The sequence below is a fragment of the Dendropsophus ebraccatus genome, chromosome 8, assembly GCF_027789765.1.
Source record: "Dendropsophus ebraccatus isolate aDenEbr1 chromosome 8, aDenEbr1.pat, whole genome shotgun sequence".
In the NCBI taxonomy this organism is placed as follows: domain Eukaryota; kingdom Metazoa; phylum Chordata; class Amphibia; order Anura; family Hylidae; genus Dendropsophus; species Dendropsophus ebraccatus.
The window spans coordinates 67,286,038-67,309,526 of NC_091461.1; the positions used below are offsets into that span (position 1 = coordinate 67,286,038).

Sequence of the window (23,489 nt, forward strand, 5' to 3'; positions counted from 1 at the left end):
TTTTTGATGGGGCACATTTTTAATTTTTTCCCAGATTCCAGGGGCGGGTTCAGACACCAGGCGTCAGACACCAGGAAGCGGACGGGAACCGGGCACCGGAGCGCAGCGATGCGGGACCTGCCGCTGGAATCGGGGAGGTGAGTGGGCGTCTTTTTCCTCAGCCACCCCCTCCCTGGTCCCATCAAAAAAGTGCCCCCCCGCCGGAGTACCCCTTTAGGGTGGATTCACACTGAGTAAAATAGGCGGAATTCCACAGCGGGACTCTGCTCGGAATCCTGCCTGCCTCAATGTGTCAAAGGGATTCTGCCTGTTTTACTCAGTGTGAACATACCCTTAAATTAGATTCGCACAGACTGTATCCACAGCGGATACAGTCTATGTGGGTCTACTCTTAATGCTTTATGTTTTGTGTTAGCAATGGATTTCTGGGTGAGCGTCACTTTCAATTATGTGTCCTTAGTACTACTGACCAGCGATCCATCAGCCCTATGTTCCATCAGTTCAGATCCGGAGACAGCTGGAGAATTCTTCTTATGGATGCAGGCAGCCTGAGATCACAGTAACACGCTATAGCATGGTCAGGAGAGCAGCCGTGATAGTGGCTGATAGCGAGTGGATTTTTTAAAACATTTGAAGACAGAATGCGGACCCATTTAATTCTATGGCCCTATATACACATCCATATGGATCTGTGTTGGAGTCGTTATCAGTGCCGCAAAAAAGATGGGCTCTCCATTGTGCAGCCCGTATTTACAGCACAAATCATCCGATCCTGATAAAGGGGTCTATGAAAATGTGGATGGTTGGGGACAGTTACAGATGCACATCTGTAGTCCAGTCCATAACTTCGAGTCCAAGGCTATGGGGTGGGCTACACAGGTGTGCATAATAGTGAGGGGGCAAAAGTGTGTTTGGGGGGAGGGAGGGGGTGTAACTACTATTATATATAAAAAGTAAATTTGTGGGGGTAAAATTGACAAAAAAATAATAATAATACAACTGCACAATTTTGTTGGACTTCCCTCAAAGCTCACCTGCTTCACTAGATCTTCATATTTTTGTATAGCCATTTCCTTGGTGGCTGCTTTGTTAAATTTTCCAGGAAAAGGACCATCACTCCCAGTTGCAATGATGAGATGGGAAAAATGTATTTCCTGTATAAAAAGAAATTGCAAGAAGAAAATCTGATATGAAAAAAAATTTGGCCTATTTCTGTAAACAGCATATGACTTTTCACATATTAGATAAGATACATTTCACAATAATAATAAGATTACATGCTATTGACTTTGAAGAAATAAAATGTTTAGTCATCTGACATTATAAGAGATTGCCATTTCAATATTTTAGTCGCAATAATAAACAATTAAACATTCCTATCAGAGTATCTAGACATCATTGTGTGTGCACCCCTGCTTAGGACCTCCTCTATCATTAACCACATGGGTCTCCAAACTGCGGCCCTCCAGCTGTTGCGAAACTACAACTCCCATCATGCCTGGACAGTTAAAGTTTTGGATTTGGCTGTCCAGGTATGATGGGAAATGTAGTTTTGCAACAGTTGGAGGGCCGCAGTTTGGAGACCCATGATTAACCATAAAGGACAGTCTCTTGGCATAAGCAGCTCTCCTTCTGGCTGACTCAAGGCATCCTTGCATTACCAAACTTCTCAGACAATGTAATGGTTACGGGGGACAAGAATGTGCATTGTAGAAAAGAGTGACCAGGAGGGGACCGCAGTCACTGAGCAGAAGACACATACATTACATGTGAACAGCTCTCCCAGAGAGCAGGTGTCACATACCTCGAGCTCAGCTTTAAGCACTGTGACTGCCAGACAAACATCTTTTTATTGTAAAAAAGTGAAACTGCACATATTTGCTATTGGTGCATCTGTCACAACTAAGGATGAACACAACTCGAACATGCTCAGGTCCGTCTGAACCCAAGCTTATAGAATTTGATTATCGATGGCTGAAGAAGTAGGATGCAGACCTAGGGAGTCTATGGACTATGGCTGTATACACGTTTACCAGGCAGCCTTAAGGCTGCATCCAACTTCTGCAAGCACTGCTAATTAAATGCTGCACGCTGGGGTTCGGAAAGACCCAAGCCTGTTCGAGTTGTATTCATCTCTAGTCACAACCTGAACTGGAAAGTTACCACATTATTTGCACAAGGGATGTCTTAAAAATAAATAAAAAAAGCAACCGTATCAAAACCACTGCTTTTGGTTTATCTCACTGCTCCAAGAATTGAATAAAAACTCCTTCAACACACAAGGGCGAACAAGCCCAAAAATATTAAAAATGTTAAGCGTGTTGAATAGTGATGAGCGAGTACTAAAATGCTTGGGTGCTCATTACTCGAGACGAATATCTCCTGATTTTCGAGTGCTCATTTGAGTAACGAACCCCATTGAAATGAATGGGAAACTCGAGCATTTTTGCAGGTTACCCAAGTTCGGTAGAGGGAAAGTCGTGTGAAAACCTGTCAACCTCAGAAAATGATGGAAAGACAATGGAATTGCACAGAAAACAGCAGGGGCAGCATGTATGGATGCCTCTGAGGCTGCCTAATTGCACCATTATGCCAAATTCTGTGCAAAAGCCTGGTTAAAACAGAGGTGGGCATAGGGACCACCCAAAAACTCAGCCTGACACAGCATGGCGGTGAGGACATAGAGAACCATTAAAAACAGAGGTAGCATATGAACTGCCCCAAAATTTAGCCTGACAGAGCATGGGGGTGAGGACAGAGTGACCAAGGTAGAAGCAGTAGCCAGTGAGCTTCCCAAAAATTAGGCCAGACACTGCATGACATTGAGCACACAGAGAACCATTAAAAGTGAGTGAGGAAGCAAGTGAGCCTCCCAAAAAATTGGAGTGAGGCCAAGGGCTAGGATTTATAGTGGACACGAACCTAGGTGCTGACAGCTAACTGGCTAGGCCAGCTGTCAATCACCATCAAGGGTACACCTGATGAAAATTGACTGGGGGTGGTAAGGACCTGGCCGCGGCTACACAAAAAAAAAAGATAACACAGCTAGCTGGTTGCCGGGGACGCAATCGGCGGGCCCCCAGCAACCAGTCCCACTCCTCCGCAGACGTAGTGACGTCAGAGCATGGCAGTCAGGACACAGAGAACCATTAAAAGTGAGTGAGATAGCAAGTGAGCCTCCCAAAAATTAGGCCAGACGCCGCATGGCAGTGAACACACAGAGAACCATTAAAAATGAGTGAGGAAGCAAGTAGGCCTCCCAAAAATTAGGCCAGACACAGCATGGCATTGAGGACACAGTGAACCATTAAAAGTGAGTGAGGAAGCAAGTGAGCCTCCCAAATATTAGGCCAGACACAGCATGGCAGTGAGCACACAGATAACCATTAAAAGTGAGTGAGGAAGCAAGTGAGCCTCCCAAAAAATTGGAGTGGGAACCTAGGTGCTGACAGCTAACTGGCTAAGCCAGGTAAGGCCCTGGCCGTGGCTACACACAAAAAAAAAAAAAAAAAAAGATAAAACAACTGGCTGGTTGGCGGGGACGCAATCCGCGCGCCCCCACCAACCAGTCCCGCTCCTCCGCAGACGTAGTGACGTCAGAGCATGGCAGTCAGGACATAGAGAACCATTAAAAGTGAGTGAGTTAGCAATTGAGCCTCCCAAAAATTAGGCCAGACACAGCATGGCGGAAGAAGACTTGGCTGTTGGCTGAGAATTGAAGGAAGAGGAGGAGGAGAGGAGATACCAAGAATCTTCATGTTGAGCTGCTTTCCCCGGGTGGACAGTTAAATTCAGGTGACCCGGGGTTTACATACTCCTTAACCCACGGGGACCGGGTTTTACATACTCGGAGTGGAATTTTTAAATTTTTATGTACACCTATTTAAAATTACAATGCCTGGAATCTTAGCGGGTTTCACTGTGGAACTCATTTAAGATACTATACGTTAGAAGAATAGGAAAAATATGTCCGCAAGGAAAACTCAATTTCTCACACCTGTCCAAAAAGCATCCTGTCTCACATGTCAATCAAAAGCATGGTATTCACCTCATTGTTTTCTAGCACAACAGTGTTATTCTGCAGGTTTATTCCCACCACTTGTCCTTGTTTAAAGCTGCCTTGGAATGAATAGCCATAGGAGATGAAAGTTTTTCTTGCAAAACCTGTATCACAAGCACAAAATTTAGATATACACAATATATTTACACAAATAGTATTAATACATTGTTTGTTTATGGCTTTAGGCTACACATATCCTACACAGGCACGCAAGCTATAATACAGGAACCTCAGCAACCTTGACACTGAAGAGAACAAGCACAAAGGTATTACATAACATATATTTTTTATAAAAATGCAAAGCCTCTTTTCATTGTCCTATCATATAATAACTGCTGACTGGAGTATAGGTCCTATAGAAAATTAAACTATTAATTTGTTTTATTGATTATATTGGGAATTGCCAATTTATATTTTCCATAATGTTTTCTACTTTATAACTTTTCCAAAAGTAGTCAGATAAGAAATAAAAGTAAACATGCATTGTTCAATAGGCATAACTGTGATTCTGATTACTCAGAGCTAACTCAGGCTGCATTTATGGCAAATTATAAAAAAATAAAAAAGTTCCTTGTGGGACACAAGATTTTGGTGCTCTATTGAGGAGACTATAGGAGAAAATGTATTTAAAAAAAAAAGAATGAATGGCACAAATCATAATGCTCCTTATATCTGTACCAAAGAACAAAACAAAAACAAAGCACAGCTGTTTAGAACACTAGCTGAAAACAGTTTTAGGGTAGACTTACACACCGGATCCGCAGTGGATTTGCTTCGGCGATTCCCGGCTGGCCGTCCCCCTCTGCCCCGCCGCAGCCACTGACTGGCTGAGTGGGACGTCCAGATGCCAGGAGACCCCAAAGCAAGCCGGAGCATGGACTGGGTAATGTATGCTCCATCTGGCTGGGGGCTAAGAAGGCAAGGAGTCTGCAGCACATTTTGCTGCAAATTTGCAGCATGAAATCCACTGGGGATCTGGTGTGTGTGAATCTAGCCTAATTTTTGAAAAGCCTTACCACTTTCTACAGATGCACGGAGGGTGCCAACATTGTGATGGAAAGCATCTTTGATGTCTACCAAAACGAAAGGAATTCCATAGGACTTCAACTGATTGGCAGCTGCTATGCCGGCAAATCCTCCACCCACAATGACAACTCGCACCGATTCATCTACTGACAGTTTGGAGCCCATATTGGTCCCTGGTGTAAGAAATACATGAGAAAAGTTTTGTTTAAAGTTTAATTAAAAGGGTACTCTGGAAAAATGAAAAATATTTATTTTTAAATCAAAAAAGTCAGAAAGTTATACAGATTTACGGTACTTATCAGCTGCTGTATGCCCTGTAGGAAGTAGTATTTTCTTTCCAGTCTGACTCATGTCAGGAACTATCCAGAGCAGGAATGGTTTTCTATGGGGATTTGCTACTACTTTGAACAATTCCGGACACAGACAAAAGTGGCAGTAGAGCACTGTGTCAGACTGGAAAGAATACACCATATTCACACTACGTTTTTTCCTCTCCATTTTTGAAAGGAAAAAATTACATCCGTCATTTCGCTATTTGGCCGCTTGTCATTACAATGATGGCTGTTGGAATGTTATTCTAGTTTAAGTGAACTAATGGGCCTTTGGGTGTGTCTTTAATTAAAAAGTCCCTTAAATTTAATAGTAAAAACTGGCAAAGAACTGTGAAAAAAGGAAAAATGTCTGTGAGCAACTAACAAATAACAGGTGTTTGCAAAAGACATCCAAAAATAATTGTCATGATCGTCATTTTGACGTCTGTGCAGACAATGTCTGTTATTTATTATACTGTTTGCATTGGACACAGTGTATTAAATAAATCAATCCGATCACAGCAATAATGGACGACTTTTAAAATAGAAAAAGCGGCTGCCTTTTCTGGGTTTTTTTTAACGTAATATGAACATAGCCTATAGGTGCACATTAATGAGCATGACGCTTATCTAAGTTTATACCTGGCACTGTTCACCAACAATCTTTTGGGTAGAAGAGCTTGTAAAATCCTTGTATGGCCACACTTACACTTATTTTGGTCAATATTTTGCATCAGTATATGTAAACTAAACCAGGAATTGGTCCAGAACAGGGGTGTCAAACTCAAATATACAGAGAAAAAAATTGAAAAATTTGACAAAGTCGTGGGCATTCTTGGCACTGTTGGAGTGGCGTGCACTACTTCCAATACTGTCCCAAAAACGCTAGTTTGATCGGCGCTTGCTTACCAAACCTATTACATGGCTCGATGATCATGAAACAAGGGCTGCACAGATATCATTAGCAATGTCTGTGCAGCCCTTGCTTTCAAAGTGTAAAGGCCCTATACCACGGAACGATTATCGGCCGTATTCGACCAATATCGGCTGTTACGGCCGATAATCGTTCGGTGGAATAGAAGACAACGATCAGCAGACATCGTTCACGTCGGCTGATCGTTGCGTCATTTGTCTTTCAAACATGTTGAAAGACAAACGACTCATACAGCAATGATCTGCTGCCGTTGCTCCGTGGAATAGGAACTGCGGTAGCAGACGCTGTTATATGCTAAGGGCTGCCCGGACAATCTAGTGATCACCCGGACAGTCCTTCCCCCCCCCCCCCCCTCTTCAAAATGGCTCTGTCAGCATTACAAAGAAGCTACAAAGTTGCAGAAACAGCCAGTTAGGGTTTACAGCCATCTCAGAAGGGAGGGGGCAGGAGGGGGAGGCAGAAAGAGAAAATCTCGCTCACTGTTTTTTTGTGTCTTTAGCAGAAAGCAGCAGCTCAGAACCTGGAGAAGTAGACTGAATAGAACAAGTATGGAAGGTATTGTTAGTCTCATCGTGGGCAGCAACATATGAAAAGTTATGTTTGAGTGGAATATCCCCTTAAATCTTCAGTAAATAGTGTACAATACAATTATTGTGGTCAAATCTGTAGCTAATTTTTTATTATTTATTTATTGTAGGTTTTATTTTTTTTTATTTTATTATAACAAAACATTTTGTAAGGGAAACTTTTTTTTGTCTTCATCATTTTTTTTCTTTTATAATTCCTTTTTTTTAATAATAATAATAATAATAATAATAATAATAATATATTATTATTATTATTATTATTATTATTATAAGGCTCAGTGATTGTTTTCACTGTATCTTTTAGTCTAAGGCTATGTTAACACTATGTTAACACAACGGCTGGAAATAATTGACACGTCAATTATTTCAACGTCGATAGCAAACAACGGCCATTGTTAACTACTTTGTTTAAACAACTCCCATTGTTTGCATTGACTTTAATGCAACACCTATCACTATGAAAAGAATGTCCATTGTTTTAATTTACAACAATGGCCGTTCTTGTCAGAAAATGTATGTTGTGTGAACCTAGCCTTATTATGAAAATTATACATGTGATGCTTGCATAATATGCTGTAATACCTTGATGCATGGCAGACTGTAACATGTGTATACAAAGAAGGCTACAAAGAGAAAGCTCATGTCTACTCAGAGATAATGATTCATGTAGCATGAAGTAACATTCATGCTATTAAACTGCTGCTCCAGACCTGATCTCTACTGCAGACCTGCCTGGTGTTATCCAGTACAGCAACGACATTGCATTAAGAGGACTCACCAATCACAGGACAACTCCAGCTGATCCTACCACAGAGCGGTAAATAGCCTGTAGAGCCCCTATAACACAGTTTTAAGCCTGGCTGCCATTGCTGCTGCAGAAGAAGTGTGACTCATCAAGAGAATCTCCAGCTTCTAGGTGACAGGCTGCAGGCATCTCCATCTAGTGGGGCTTTTATGTATTGCAGGTGAATATGAATGTGCAAATGCACAGCTATATAAAAGTATTTAGGAACATATAAATATACAGTATAAATATTAACTCTGAGCTACATATAGGGCAATTATAACTGACCTGCTACATTACATCAACTCATGTATGGAAAAAAATACATTCCAATTGAAAAAATAAAGCGACATGTGAGCACCTTCAGTGATGGGGAAATATGATACACATGTGTGACTATTGCTGCTCTAAGGTCACATTACTGGGGTGACTTACACTATGGAGCTTATCAATTTACCACATACATGTATGTACAATGTACAATGACCCCAATATCTTATAATACTTCATGCTACTACCACCCATACTTACCAGACAGTAGGGGCCTATTATGGATATCTCAATATATCCTCAACACCAGTTAGTCTCACTATACAGCTCTGTTCCCACAACATCTTTTTACGGCAGCCTTTTTGGACAACCATCATCTTGGCACCAAAATACGAGTGTATTATGGAAATTACAGCCGTATTTTGGTAACAAAAAGGCAATCGTAAAATGGCCAAACGTAGACATTATGGGAACACAGTCTACACTAATGTTTTTTTCTCTGTAGAAGTTTAAATTCTAAAACTACGAGGAAGCAACATACAGTGGTGCCTTGGATTATGAGCATAATTTGTTCCGGGACCATGCATGCAATCCAAATCCACTCTTAATCCAAAGCAAATATTACCATAAGAAATCACTGATATGCAGACAACTGGTTCCACACCCCATAAATAATGATTTTTTAAATTCTGAATAACAGGTCGAACAGATAAAACAAACAATGAGAAACAGCTGAATATGTGTTATTATAAGTTACTGTTCAGTATAGCAATCAGCATGTGGAGTAAAATGTAAGATGGAGATGCAGATACCCATAATGCAGTAGCGTAGTACAACAGGCTAGAATAGAGAAGCAGGGCAGCTGTCAGAGATCTGAGTGGTCACATGACAGCAATGGGGAAGGTGTGTGTGTTCAGCATGAACCAGGAAGAGAGAATCACAGAGCGCTGCAGGAGGACAGTGACAGAAACTTTTCATACATCAGTTTGAGTGTAAGTGCAGGCAGATTATAGCAGCAGTGTGTATAGCTAAGTGTAAGTGCTGGCACATTATAGCAGCAGTGTGTATAGCTGAGTGTAAGTGCAGGCACATTATAGCAGGAATGGAGAGGATGGGAAACACAGACAGGGCTGACAGAGACTGCAGGGAGCATAAATGAATGAGCAGGACATATGTGGGCACATACATGCAGCACTTTCTGTCCAGGGAGAGAGTGGTTACAGCTATGGAGAGATTACCTCCACAGTCCTGTCCCCTGATATAAGCCCCAGCCTGAAGTGGATCTTCTATCATTTGGAAGGTGAGGGAGACATCCTGGGTCATAGTACAGTGCTGTAGACCTCAGTATGCAGACCATGCCCCTCCCCCACTCCCCTTCCCACCCAGTAAAGGGAGCTCTTAAATCAAAGCAATGCTCTTAAACCAAGTTACAATTTTGAAAAACTGTGAGCTCTTCTTGCAAAATGCTCTCAATCTAAGTTACACTTAAACCAAGGTACCACCGTATTTTTTTTTTAAATGTAATACAAAATAGTGCAGTGCAATACAAATAGTAATTGTCAGATAAATAAATAAAAAAAAAAAAAAAAAAAAAAAGATTGCAAAGATACATACACATACAATGTAACAAACAAGGATAAATAAAATAAAAGCTTACTAGTGAACAGTAGTGAAATCCTGACTGTGGAGGACAGGAGAGAAATCTGAGCAGTCCCACCAAGACGTGTAGAAGCCTCTAATATCACTCTGTCTGGGTATGGGGCCGAATACACAATGATCTGTGCAGAAAGGCACAGGAAAAGCAGATAATGGAATTTGCATAGACAACTTTTCCAGATGACCCCCTGCTGGGATTGATCACATATCTACAGACTGGACAATTGGAAACACCATTCAACTAGGAATGGATGCTGGAGATGTCCCCTGGTGGGCCCTGACCACAGCCAATTGGGGGGGGGGGGCAGCTTTCCACACTAAGGTATATAAGAATGTGAAAAGTGGGGGGTTGTTGGGGTTATAGTTGATGATGAGGATCAGAGAAGAGCTGATGTGAGCACAGTTCCTCTGTGGGATCCTGGATTCATCGATCAGAGAGTGGATTACGCTTGTGGATCTCAGTGATCGAGGATCTGACAACTATTACTGTACACCTCTCTAGAGTAGGTGTAAATATTATCTTAGTGCCATACAACCATTCACAGCAGGTGCGTCTCTATGACTAGACAGTTATGGGCAGGTCAATTAATAACCTACAGTATATGTCATTATGCTATATGTAATATCACAACATGTAATAGCAAAATATTATATACTTGTTAAGGCCATGTTCACACGAAGAGAGGTTCATCCCGGATTATCTTTATTTCTGTTGAATTGGGACCTGTGTGCGTCCACATCCCAATTTACCTCTGCACACAGTTGTGTGAATTGACATGTCTGTGAATTGCTTTTCAGTGAATAGCAGCCGCACAAAACTGACGTATCAGTTTTTCATGTGGCCGGTTGGAATCCCGGACAGAGCATATGTGTATACACTCCGGCCGGGATTCCATTCATGCATGTACAACGTATCTTCTGCATAAATCAATGCCATTGTTGCAAATTGCAACAACGACCGTGATTTATGCAAAAGTTACGTTGTGTGAACATGGCCTAAGGAGGTATTCTAGGATTTGTTTTTAGAGGTATTCACATTTTAGAAAGTTATTCACTATCCACAGTGACAGTGCTCAGAGATTAAAAGAACCAAGCAGTATTCATATACTGTAGTGTCCAGAGTGTAATATATTTCCCCACAGAGAGCCATACTGTACTGACAGTGATATAGTGAGCCCTTTATAATACCTATATAATGCTTTTCTCACACTGAGCACACATGGCTCCAAACAGTCCCAAAAGACTGCTATGCTATACTGGCTTATAGCTACAAATGGTGCAGATATGTTCCCTACATAAAGCTATACAATGCACACAAGGGACTTTATATGGTTCCATGCTTTGTTCACCAGGTTACAAACTGTTCATGCATGGATCTTGGTATGCACACTTCAGAAAGTCCACCCTCACCTTCCATTAATGTTTCACAGCCACTCCATAAAATAACAAGCGTTAAATAGTTACTTTCTGAAATGAATGAAAAATTCATCATACAGAAGTCAGGAATGCTACACTTAATGGTAGTAACAATATCTAATTTGAGTCCAAGCATCAATTACATCAAGGATATAAAGAAAGTAACTGTATAACAAATGGTATTTTTCTTTCCAGAAATAAAACTAAAGCCATATTTATAGCTCCAAGGTACAGTCTTCTCCTGGGAGTTCCAGCAGTCTCTGAGAGCAGTGAAAAGGCACAAGGGGCCTGTATACTCAATATCAAGTGTACAGTTGTTTCTACAAAGCACTGTGAACGTAGAATATTCCTTGGCTGAGTCTGAGCCTTCAATGCCTCCAAAAACGGATGATCCCACCAGGATGTCCTGGATCAACAGGGATTCGGACTGTGCCATATACATGAAAATAAATATATATGATAAATAAATTATATAAATACATATTAATTACAGTTATCTACATTGTTGCACAAGTAGAATGTGTATTTGTTCAGATTGTTGTTGCATGACCACAAAATTATGCTCTGTACTTTTACTACTGGCTATTAGCCCTTAATCTTCATTTTATTCAGATATGTGCTATAAACTATGTGCTATATTTCAACCACTTGTGGGTTCCCCATGCAGCTGTCACTGTACAGGTGTTCATATTTTGTTCCTTTTTATAATCCCCATGTGAACTGGTTCATACCTTTCTCTATCTCTCTGCCATGACTCAAAGGTCTTGGTTCTAGTATATTTGTCATTTTCCACATGCATCTACTTTTTAACTGAACCTGAACTTTTTGTGCATTTTAATAGTTTACTCTTAAAAAAGAAATCCTTTTAAAGGGATACTCTGGTGGGAAAAATTGTTTTCAAATTAACTTGTGTCATTTGTAAATTACTTCTATTTAAAAATCAAGAACTGTCCTAAGCAGTAGCAAATCTCTATAGAAAACATCTCTTGCTCTGGATGTTGTGACCCAGGGCGCTGGATACTGGTGTTGAACCAGCCGAAGGGCTCTGGTGTTTTGGGGCAACTTGTCACGGTTATCAGGATTGGTAACTAGAGTTGATTGAACTTCGAAAAATCCTAGGTTCGATTGAACTCTAATATTCCCAAACCTTCCACATAAGATTGCTGGTGTCTTCACGGCCCGTGCAGAAGGAGGAGCGTGCCCGGGGACCGCCTGGAATTCCGGCATTCAGTCTAGGTAATAGGCTGTATCCCGGAATTCCAGGCGGTCCCTGGGCACCCTCCTCCTTTTCCACGGACCGTGAAGACAATCTAATGCGGAAGGCTCGGGAATGTTTGAGTTCGATCGAACCTAGGATTTTCCGAGGTTCGATCAACTCTAGTGGTAACACCCACCACCCGAACACACTGGCACTGACCTTTGGTACAACTAGTGTAAGGTGCAGGGTGCGGCGACAGAGATGACCGAGTCCCACTTAAACAACGCTTAACTTTACTTGAAAGGTTTCTTCAGTGTAATACAAAGATGTAACCGTGCAATCAACAGTAGATATCTCAACAGTAGCTTGAGGTAAAGATAAAGTAGGAATAAGCTGTAGCAGTAGATACGTGCCAAATAGGAGCCCTTGCCTAAGTAGTACTGTGCTCTGCTGGGATGTGTGAAGTGTGTCTTGAAGAACTCCTCATACTCACATTTAGATAAGTCTGTGTTATCTGACCGCCTTCTGCCTCTCAGTATAGGTGACCACCCTGTGAGGTAGTATGAGTCTTAAGCCTCTGTCTCTGGGTGAAGCTAACTAGTGAAATTTTCCCCACATACTGTAGTCTAGCGTAGTCAGTAGAGAACGGCTAACTTGGATCAGTCCCACTTCCTTTTCTCTGTAGGGGGTGACTGTCCTGAAGTGAAGATCCATGGAGTAGGCAAGGGTTGTTCCTGTAACTTCAGTTACCCCAAGGTCAAGTTCATCAGTGCATGACTGCTGTAGTCTCTCACATTGGAACTGTTCTAACTGTTCTAACTCTAACTGAACTGAACTCAACTGACCTGACCAGGAAAACCCTCTGTTATATAGGGCTGTTTGACAGTATGTGCGTGTGAGATAGTAAAAACAGGCTAACCTTCTTACCTAAACTGCAGCTGTGCAAAGGAAAAGTGATACACCTAGTGGCTGGAGTAGGGCACAGTGACTAACTGCACTAGCTGTGGCACCTGAGTTTTACCTGGGTGTGTAAGACAAGGAGAACCATCTGTAGTGGGACACTACAAGGACAGTTCCTGTCACAGATAGAATTGGCAGCAGAGAGCACTGTGCCAAACTGGAAAGAATACATCACTTACTGCAGGGCATACAGCGGCTCATAAGAACTAGAAGACATGAGATTTTTAAAGGTTGTGCACAATTTTGCTGATATGGTTCCTAGCAGCACAGTATAAAGCTACTGTGCAGCTCACGGACCATACCAGCCACATCTGCAGCAGTAGCTTTACAGGGGAAAAAAAGATATTTTATTATGGCCGGGAGAGGGGCGGCAACTAGTCATCTGGGTGGGGAGCCACTCCTGACAATTAACAGTTATCTGCCTGTCGGCATGCAGTGTGGGGATGATTGACACGCAGAGAGACCACTAACAGGTAGACAGGGCATAGAATTGTGATTAGTCAGGACTGTCTCCCCACCAGATGACTAGTTGACGCCCCTCTCCTGGCCTTGCACGGTAGAATAAAACATGTTTTTTTTCCTTTGTAAAGCCACTGCTGCAGTCGGGGCTGGTATGATCAGTCAGCTGCACGGTAGCTCTATACTGTGCTGCTGGGAATCATATCAGGAAAATTGTGATAATTGGTTCCCTTTAATAGAAGTTATTTATTAGAATAGAGTGCTCAGAGTCATGGAGGCATTTCATAGAATTTTGTTTGTGATTTTTACTCTCCCCAATTCGATAATGAGGTGATTTTCAGGGTGGATTTGAGGGTGGATCTATTTTCTCCTGGCTCTTCCTTCTGACTGCACTCTTACCAACATGGGACCTGCACTCTCCATCATGTGGTATCGATACCTAATTGCCAACAAGCTGTCTTGTTGTTAAACAATAGAAAGTAGTCATCTTTGGCTCCTGAAAAGCTTTCAGAGAATTAACAGTAATGTCAGTGGTGCATCCCGGAATTCCCTAATTCCCCTAAGGTAGAAAAACACACAAATGCCCTGAAGCTGGCCATACTCACTTTTGTCAGGCTTTTAGAACCAAATACAACCAAAAACATCCATCCATACAGCGTGGAAGTAAAAAAAATAAAAAGTATGACATGCATGAGGTAATATTTGTGCTAGATCCACGCCAAAGTCCGCATCAAAATCTGCATATATTGTGCCACAAATCAAATTCATTAGAGAATAGTCTATCAAAAAAATAACTTGTTTACTTTCCCCTCCTGTCAGTGCACGACCGACTGACCGACTGAATGCTTAGTGACACCAGGATTAGTTGAGATTCAGGAAAAGCTATAAAAAAAAAGTCCATCTTTTTTATTCCTACCATTATATTCTGAGCATACCTAATGTAATACATTTCTACAATAAACAGACTAATGTTGAGGACACAAGTGTGAGCATTTCCTCTTGTAATTCTTTGAAAAATACACAAGGGGGCCTCATTCTCTGTGGATATACCTGAGCCATTCATTTTGTGTAGTCTGCTGCCGCACATGTGCAGCCTCACACAGTCACAGTCACGTCTATATTCATTTACAACGCCTATAACACATTTAGCAATTTTATTTCCAGCCACTTGAAAGCATTTTCTTGTCCTGGCTAATAATTCTTCATATTCAAATGTCCATCATTTATGTGAATAAAGCCTAATCACTATATAATCATATTTCCTATGTTTCCCCCTTTCATTATTTGCACTCTTCTTGCTCATCCTCAGTAATAGGAAATGGTAAAAGGTCTTATTTATATCCAGAGCTTATATAAGGACCTGCACATATGAATCTGTACAGCTGGGGGTTAAAACAAGGTTTAGGCAAATCTGTAAGATAAGAAGCCCAAAGTCTAGGCTGAGGCTCAGGCTATTTTCCCAACTCCTATTCAATGGATCCAATCTGCATTGTGGCTGCAGATATGGACAACAATAAAAGGCATATTAGACGACCCCCAAGTGATCTAATACATCAGCGCTCACGTACCAAACCTATTACACAGTTCAATAAGGACCATCAGCTAAAAAGATGTTGGGAGTGTTTATATGGATAGTCGCTAGTCCTTCACTGTATACAATGCATTTGGACATTGCCCTTTATTTGGTGTCATTGCACACTTATGGACAAGCTGTAACAGCTAATATGGATTAATAGGTACAGGCTGTGCTAGCTTGTTCTTTTGATGGGTTTAGATAAGACTTAGGCCCCCTGCATGCATCCGTGGTCGTTTTTACGGTCAGGAAACACTGATCAGGAAGCAGAGGAGGAAAAAAAAAACACTTACCTGCTGCATACTCCTCTGTCACTTCCCTCTCCTGCACGGTAAAACTGGGGGGGGGGGGGGGGCGGCTTTCTACTTTCAGCCGTAAGTGTGATTGACAGGGCCAAGAGCCAACGGCTGCTTGCCCAGCCAAACACTGTGCCACATTTAAGTGTATGTGTAGGAGCGTGTTCAGTTAAAGGGCCAGCTTTAACACCTGGCACTCACCCGGGCTGCCAAGTAGTGCATTCGTAATTCCGTCCAGTTTCCGTATGCGTATATGGACAGTGGTCCGGAATTCCAGATGCTCCCATAGGATGTCCTATAATTTATTAGAGGAAAAATCTGGAAGGGTGTCTGTGCCCAGTAGAATCCTATGGGTAAAGACTTCCCTGAGCTGTGGAGGGGGCTTTAAAATTTTTGTTAATAAAGTAAGCTCACAGATAACTTTCTAGATAAACAGTATTATACCAAACTCTGAGCTGTGTTAAGTACAGTGGTACCTCGGTTTAAGAGTAACTTGGATTGAAAGCGCTTTGCAAAAAGAGCTCACAGTTTTTCAACATTGTAACAAGAGTATTGCTTTGGTTTAAGGGCTCCCTGTACTGAGTGGGAGCGCGAGTGGGGGAGGGGCATGGTCTGCATAGCGGGGTCTACAGCACTGTACTCTGACCATGGAAGTCTCCCTCACCTTCCAAATCATAGCAGATCCACTTCAGGCTGAGGCTTACATCAGGGGACAGGACTGTGGAGGTAATCTCTTCATAGCTGTAACCCCTCTCTCCCTGGACAGAGAGTGCTGCTATACTGTGCCCACATATGTCCTGCTCATTCCTTCATGTTCCCCCCTTTACTGTCATATGACACAGACCTCTGACAGCAGCCCTGCTTCTAGCCTGTTGTACTACGCTATTGTATTATGGGGATCTGCAGTTTTCATCCTCATTCCACAAACTGCTGCTGTTTTTCAGGTTAATGCCCTCACTATACACTATACTCCACATGATGACTGCTATACTGTACAGTAACTTATAATATGAAATATTAAAAAAAAAATTAATTTGCTTTATATGTTATTCAGAAAAAAAAAATCATTATTTTGGCGGTGTGGAACCAATTGTCTGCATTTCAATGATTTCTTATGGAAAAATCTGATTTGGTTTAAGAGTGATTTGGATTACAAGCATGGTGTCGGAACAAATTATATTCGTAATCCTAAGCACCACTGCACAAGCTGCAGGAAATAGTACAGGTACAGGTGTGGCTCAGGGAAGAAACAGAGTGCTGCACATCACACCTATGGCTGATACTAGTGCCGCTTGGCTAAATAAAAAACACATCAGAATTTTGTGTATGAATTGATCAAGCCATACTGCCCCATGTACCTCGTGCCGGTATCTGATACACATAAGTACAGGTACAGGTCATATGCTTCCATTCAAGCAGCCATTCAGGGTCCTTGGCAAGCTGGGAGTTCAAAACAATCTAGGACTGTTAAAATCTAAGCTTGATGTTGGTACTGGATCTGTAGATATGTTAAAAGAGATTGTTCCATGTGTTTTAGGAATAATCCATAGTCTGGGGTCTCTATTTATTTCCAGAAATGTTCTATATTGATGAATAATAAGAGTTATCCTATAACACATGGAACAATCTTTGTTAATATTCCTCTTAAGATCCAGCATCAAGACTTCATTTCATTCGTCCTAGATAGAGCCTAACACCCAGTTTACCAAGAACCCTGAATTAAAATTTAAAGTTGAACACTAAAGCGACAACAGGACTTCAATTATTGCTACAGTATCTGCAAAGTGGTTACAGTAGTTTCTGCTCTTGCAACCTCCTGGGTGAGCAAAACATCAAGGAGACAGGGGGAAAGAATTCCTCATGCACCTGTCACCTCTACACATGAAAGACTTCTTTAAAATGGTGTATTAAAAAGTTGACTTTTTTAATGATCAATAAATAGTTTTTCTTCTGTATTTTTATGTTTTTCATATGTGACCTGGAGCTGAGCACCACCTAAGGTCTGCCATATATATATATATGTGACTCTACGGGAAGGATTCACAGTGTCAGACTATGGCCAAGTGACTTTTCTGTTTTACAGTTTTTATTTTGGACTGAGTTTTGCTCATTAAAACTAGCTAAAAAAACTGCATGTGTTTATCCAGTCCTAAAGGGAAACTAATAGAAGGTGCACAAAGGGCACTGAGAATGAAGGTAAGTTTCTTACCTTCATCCTCTGCACGGTTTCTGTGACATCAGCAGCAGTTTATACTGTGCCCCCCCCCCCCCCCCCCCCCATTGCACTGAAACACCCAAGCCAGCCCGCAGCATGCTCTGCTGATCTTCACTAGAAGGGGTAGGCCGAGGACAGATCAGTGCACTGGAGGTGGCAGTCCTAACCCTAGTGCACTAAAATGACTTATTAACATATGCAATGCACTCCTAATATCATGGAAATGGTGTAGAAAGGTAACTTCATCCTCAGCACCCTGTGCAGTATAGGGACATATCGGCAGGTTAGATAGTTCTAGGGAAAACATCTAACATGCTGATGGTTTCCCTTTAACATCACACAAACCAGACTACAGCAATGACAGCAAAACAGCAAAATAGCAGACAGGAATGATGTCAAACAGCACAAATTGAACCCAAACAGCAACAGTACCAAAACAGTGGAAAAGAACAATGTTGGAAAAGCCAAGTCAGAATCAGGAACAGGAAAAAAAAAAAACTGAAAATGGAACAAATTACTGAAATAAAAATAATCACAAAACAAACCCTACCACACATCACTGAGTCATACTTCATTTGCAAAATGAAGATTTTCTAAGCTGATCATGTGCTGCTCCGTCCCTACCTGCACCATACTGCGATCTCTGAGAGTTTACTTAGTGTGCTCACCCAGCAGACAAGCAGTCTTCTTTACACTGCACAGAGCACATTTGAATTTGCATCCTTTCTGAACATAAGGCTTCTGTTCTGGATCTGCTATGCAAAGACTATTCTGCACTGCTGGCAGTTCTGCACAGAGTCTCCATTCACTGGTCGCACTCTATGGAGCACCTAATGCATTTGCATGCAGTGAATCATTGTGTTGCAAAACCAAACCTCCCTGTTCGGGGCAGGGAATTTTAGCTGGCTAAGGGAATACACAGAAAGGAAACAGTGTATGTATGTGGTATCGAGTTGTAGAAGCCATTAATATATACACGGTAGCTAGCGAATAAATGTCAAGTGGCCCCTGCAGGCAATTAATTACGCTAACGTGTCAGCTGGTACAGAGAGTGACGCCCAACAGAGGGGGGGGTGCTGTGTCACCGAATGTAAAGCCAAAGGGATTTCTGTGCAATATGATTTTCCTCCTTCAGCATTGGTGGTCTTCAAAGTGTATATGGATTTAAAAGAAACATTCAATTATTGAATTTGCCCAGAATCATTACCAGTCATTTGTAATTATTACTATTATCATTAGTAGCAAATAAACATACAGTCATGTCTCTGTTCTGGGACTTAATCTGTTCTGGAAAGCTGTTCCAGAACCGAACAGTTCGAGAACCGAGCAGAGTTTTCCCATAAGAAAATAATGCAAATACATTTAATCTGCCTCATAGGGGTTTTTTTTGCCTTCCCCTGGATTAACACAGTAGGGTTCCCTAGGTTGAACCTGATGGACTCTTGTCTTCTTTCAACCTTATTAACTATGTCACTATGTTTTTTTTACATTCCATGGGTCAGGTACAGAGAGCCTGGCCCACAAAGTGTAAAGAGTTAGGTAGTGATGCAATAGCATTTGGGCATACAGTAAGTAGCAATGCATTGTGCACTGCTCCTTGCTTTAGGAGAGGGAAAACACGAATGGGGTTTCCCAATCTAGAGCAGAAAACTTCTACAATGGAGGCATTCTGTCTATACCGCTGTGATGCTGAGCCCGCTCAGTTTGCCAGCCAGGCAGGGGTTAAGTTGTGATGCTGTGTTCAGAATCACCTCTTAACCCCCTAGAAAAAGAAGACCACCCAAATGATTGGTGTTGTGCTCCTCTTTCGAAAGGACATCCTGTTCCTTGGTCCTGTCTGTATATTCCTGTGCACAGCAGCCTCTAGTGGTGATCATGTTACCAGCACTAGAGGCTGCAGTGCACCTAGTTTTATCTCCCCCAGTTTTGTTCGGATACCGAGCAAAGTTTGAATACCAAACAAAACTTTGTGGGAAATTTTGGTTTGAATACAGAATTGTTCCAACACAGAGACATTTGAGAACCGAGGTACCACTGTATTACAAAACTTAAAAAAGGCCAATCTTGTGGTGCACAGTTATTTCGCACAAACTGCAACTTTTACTGACACCTTAATAATAACCCTAAATGCATCTTCACAAAGTGGCAGATTCCTTGCAGAAATTTGTAGACACGTTGCATATGTATCTAAATTGAATTGTTCCTGCAGCACATCACATAAAACATAAAGGAAAGAAGATTTACCCTATGTATACAGCTGTGAAATGAATAGTAAGATCACGTGATAATTTCAGCACTGATTAATAGAGATGAGCAAACTTTTTAAAAGTTCAGTTGGCTTGCTGAACTTAAAAGCAAAATCTGGGTTCACCCGAGTCGTGACCATTTTTTGGGGAGAGAAATTGAAGCCTGTCTGATCTACTAAATTGAGGGAAATAGCACTATATGTGCGTTTCCCATAATTAGTGTATATTAGGAATTTGTCTTACTTTCCTTAAATAATAACATATTAAAAAATACATTTTGCCCGGAGTTCTCCTTTAAGTGCTCGCATTGCCAATATTGAACCAATGAGAGTCCCCTACATGAAGCATAACTATTTGTTATTCTCTCCATTTTAGGGTGCAGGATCAGAGCTGGGCTTTTTACTGGCATAACTCGCTCAAGTACTTTCCTTCCCTTACTTGTCTGGCCAATCACAGCACAGCATCTAATCCTCTCTGCTATGTCATGACATAGGGTGATGAAAGTACACTAAATTGAAAAAGGCTAGTAGTGAGTTGGAGGATAATTTGCAGAGTACACTACTATAGATGATATGTGGGGAAGGGGTTATTCATATACTGGCTTTGTAAGGTGCTATGTAAGCAGAAAGACTCAGCGGCAAACCAAGGAGTGGGTTGCACTAAGTAATGAAATGATGATGACGATGATGATGGTAATAAAAATTTCAAGTTAAAACATGAAAAGAAACTATGCAAAAACGTTAAAAAGACTTATGAGAATATTTTTTTTTACACCAGAAGTGGTCTAAAATTCGGACTGAAGGTTCGTGATCACTTTATAAGATGAAAAAAACTTTGACAGGGCACCAAAGGATGATAGCACATGAGATATATCCTCTGCAGACATTTAAATCAAATACTTTAAAGGAGAAGTTCAGGGGAGGCAAAAAAAACCCCAATAATTTGGGCCAGGTGTGGGGGAACATAAAAAAAGAGATCATATTTACCTGTCCAGCACCACATCCTGCTCCAGGACAGCAGCCAGCAGTCTTCTCAGCTCCCTTCCGGCTACGTCACAACCTGGCTGACAGATGCCTTACTCAGCCAATCAGTGATTGAGGCAGGACACAGCTGCAGTCATTGATTGGCTGAGCGGGCTAAATCCCATCCACTTGTGACATTTCAGCTGGGCTGTGACATACCAGGGAGAAGAGGTCACCTGGCAGGTATAGAAGCACTGTCATGTAGCACAAGGCAGGCACAGGGAAAGGTAAGCTCACTGTTTTGTTTTTTTTTTAAATCCCCCCCCCCCCCCTCTCCACAAACAGACGTTTCCTTTAATCTATTAAAATCGAAAGGTCCTGTAATTCCTGGGCTGATGCGTAAAAAATGACATAATACACACACACACACACACACACCCATTAACCCCTTAAGGACAGAGCCTGAAATGGCCTTAAGGACAGAGACAAATTTTATGAATATGACCTGTGTCACTTTAGTCATTAATAACTTCGGGATGCTTTTACCTATCCGGACGATTCTGAGATTGTTTTCTCGTGACATATTGTACTTCACATTTCTGGTAAAATGGAGTCGATACTCATAACGAATCTTTATGAAAAACACCAAAATAACGTGAAAAAATCCATTTTTCCAACTTTGAAACCTTCCTGCTTATACAGAGAATGGTTATGCCACATAAATTATATATTAAATAGCATTAGCAACATGTCTACTTTATGGTGGCAGCATTTATTAAACTATATTTCATTTTTTTAGACAATAGAAAGCTTAAAACATTAGCAGCAATTTTCCAAATTTTCTGTAAAATTTAAAAATCAGATATTTTCAGGGACCTGTTCAGGTTTAAAGTGTATTTGAGGGGCCTGTATGTTAGAAAGCCCCACAAAGCACCCCATTTCAGAAACTGCACCCCCCAAACTCTGCAAAAGCACATCCAGAAAGTGTTTTAACCCTTTAAGGGAGTCACAGAAATAAAAGCGTAGTGTGTAAGAAATTTGAAAATTTTCTGTGCAGAGATTTTATTGTAATCCAATATCTTTCATAATGATAAACCTATTAGCAGAGAAATGCACCCCATTATTGATTGCCCCGTTTCTGCAGTTTATAGAAATACATCATATGTGGCCCTATTGCGCTATTTGACGCAACCACAAGTCTCAGATATAAAGGAGCGCCCAGTGAATTCCAACGCCTCCATTATATTTGGTTATTTTTGACCGTACCACTTCAGGTTGGCAGAGGCTCTGGAGTGCCAAAACATTAAAAACACCCCTAAAGGGACACCATTTAGAAAACTACACTTCTCAAGGAATAAAACAAGGGGTGCGGTGAGCATTTGGACCCCACAGGTGCTTCACAGATTTTCAGAACAATGTGGTGTAAAAAAGGAAAAAAATCTATTTTTTACACTAAAATGTTGTTCTAGCCTTCATTTTTCATTTTTACAAGGGGATAAAAGAAAAAGAAAAACCAAACGTGTAGCGCAGTTTCTCCCGAGTACAGAAATACCCCACATGTGGACATTAAGTGCCAAGCGGGTGCAGGACGAGCCTCCAAAGGGAATTGGCCTTTGCAAGCTGGATTTCACTGGAATGGATTTCAAGGGCCATGTCGCATTTACAGACCCCTCGTGCTGCCAAGACACTTGAAACCCCCCACAAGTGACCCCATTTTGGAAACTACACCCCTCAAGGAATCTAACAAGGGGTGCAGTGAGCATATGGACCCCACTGGTGACGGGCACAAATGTGGAACAATGTGACGTGAAAGGGAAAATTTTAATTTTTTCACTTTCTCGGCACAAATGTGGCCGTCATCAAGGGGTCCATATCCTCACTGCACCCATTGATAGATTTCTTGAGGGGTGTAGTTTCCAGAATGGGGTCACTTGTGGGGGGTTTCCAGTGTTTTGGCAGCACGAGGGCTCTGTAAATGCGACATGGCATTCATCATCCATTCTGGCCAAATCCAGCCTCCAAAATCCAAATGGCGCTCCTTCCCTTCGGAGGCTTGCCCTGCACCTACACGGCGCTTTATGTCCACATGTGGGGTATTTACGGACTCAGGGGGAATTGCTCTACACATTTTGTGTGTTTTTTTCTCTTTTAACCCCTTGTGAAAATGAAAAATTTAAGGCTAAACCAACATTATAGTGTAAAAAATGTAATATTTAATTTTCACGCCATATTGTTCCACATTTGTACCCGTCACCAGTGGGGTCCATATGCTCACTACACCCCTTGTTACATTCCCTGAGGGGTGTAGTTTCCATAATGGGGTCAATTGTGGGGGGGTTCAACTGTCTTTGCAACACAGGGGCCTTTTAAATGCAACAAGTCCCTCGGAATCCATTCCAGCCAAATCCAGCCTCCAAAAACCAAATGGCGCTCCTTCCCTTTGGAGGCTTACCCTGCACCCACATGGCGCTTTATGTCCACATGTGGGGTATTTCCGTACTCAGGGGAAATTGCTCTACACATTTAGTGTTTTTTT

At 41.6% G+C, this 23,489-nt stretch overlaps 1 protein-coding gene across 3 annotated transcripts in view; it reads right to left on the minus strand.

Moving 5' to 3' along the window:
• AIFM2 (AIF family member 2) overlaps positions 1-23,489 on the minus strand; it is a 35,532-nt gene that overhangs the window by 8,629 nt on the left and 3,414 nt on the right. The window contains exons 1-4 of one of the 3 annotated variants that reach the window (XM_069979170.1): positions 18,414-18,444; positions 5,077-5,259; positions 4,049-4,164; positions 1,035-1,154 (exon numbers count right to left, since the gene is read on the minus strand). In XM_069979170.1, coding sequence (XP_069835271.1) covers positions 1,035-1,154; positions 4,049-4,164; positions 5,077-5,251 — 411 coding nt within the window. In that variant the 5' untranslated portion in view covers positions 5,252-5,259; positions 18,414-18,444. Of the gene's footprint in view, positions 1-1,034; positions 1,155-4,048; positions 4,165-5,076; positions 5,260-7,696; positions 7,786-18,413; positions 18,445-23,489 lie in introns of those variants that run through there. The other 2 variants (XM_069979168.1, XM_069979169.1) reach the window with 2 other exon arrangements.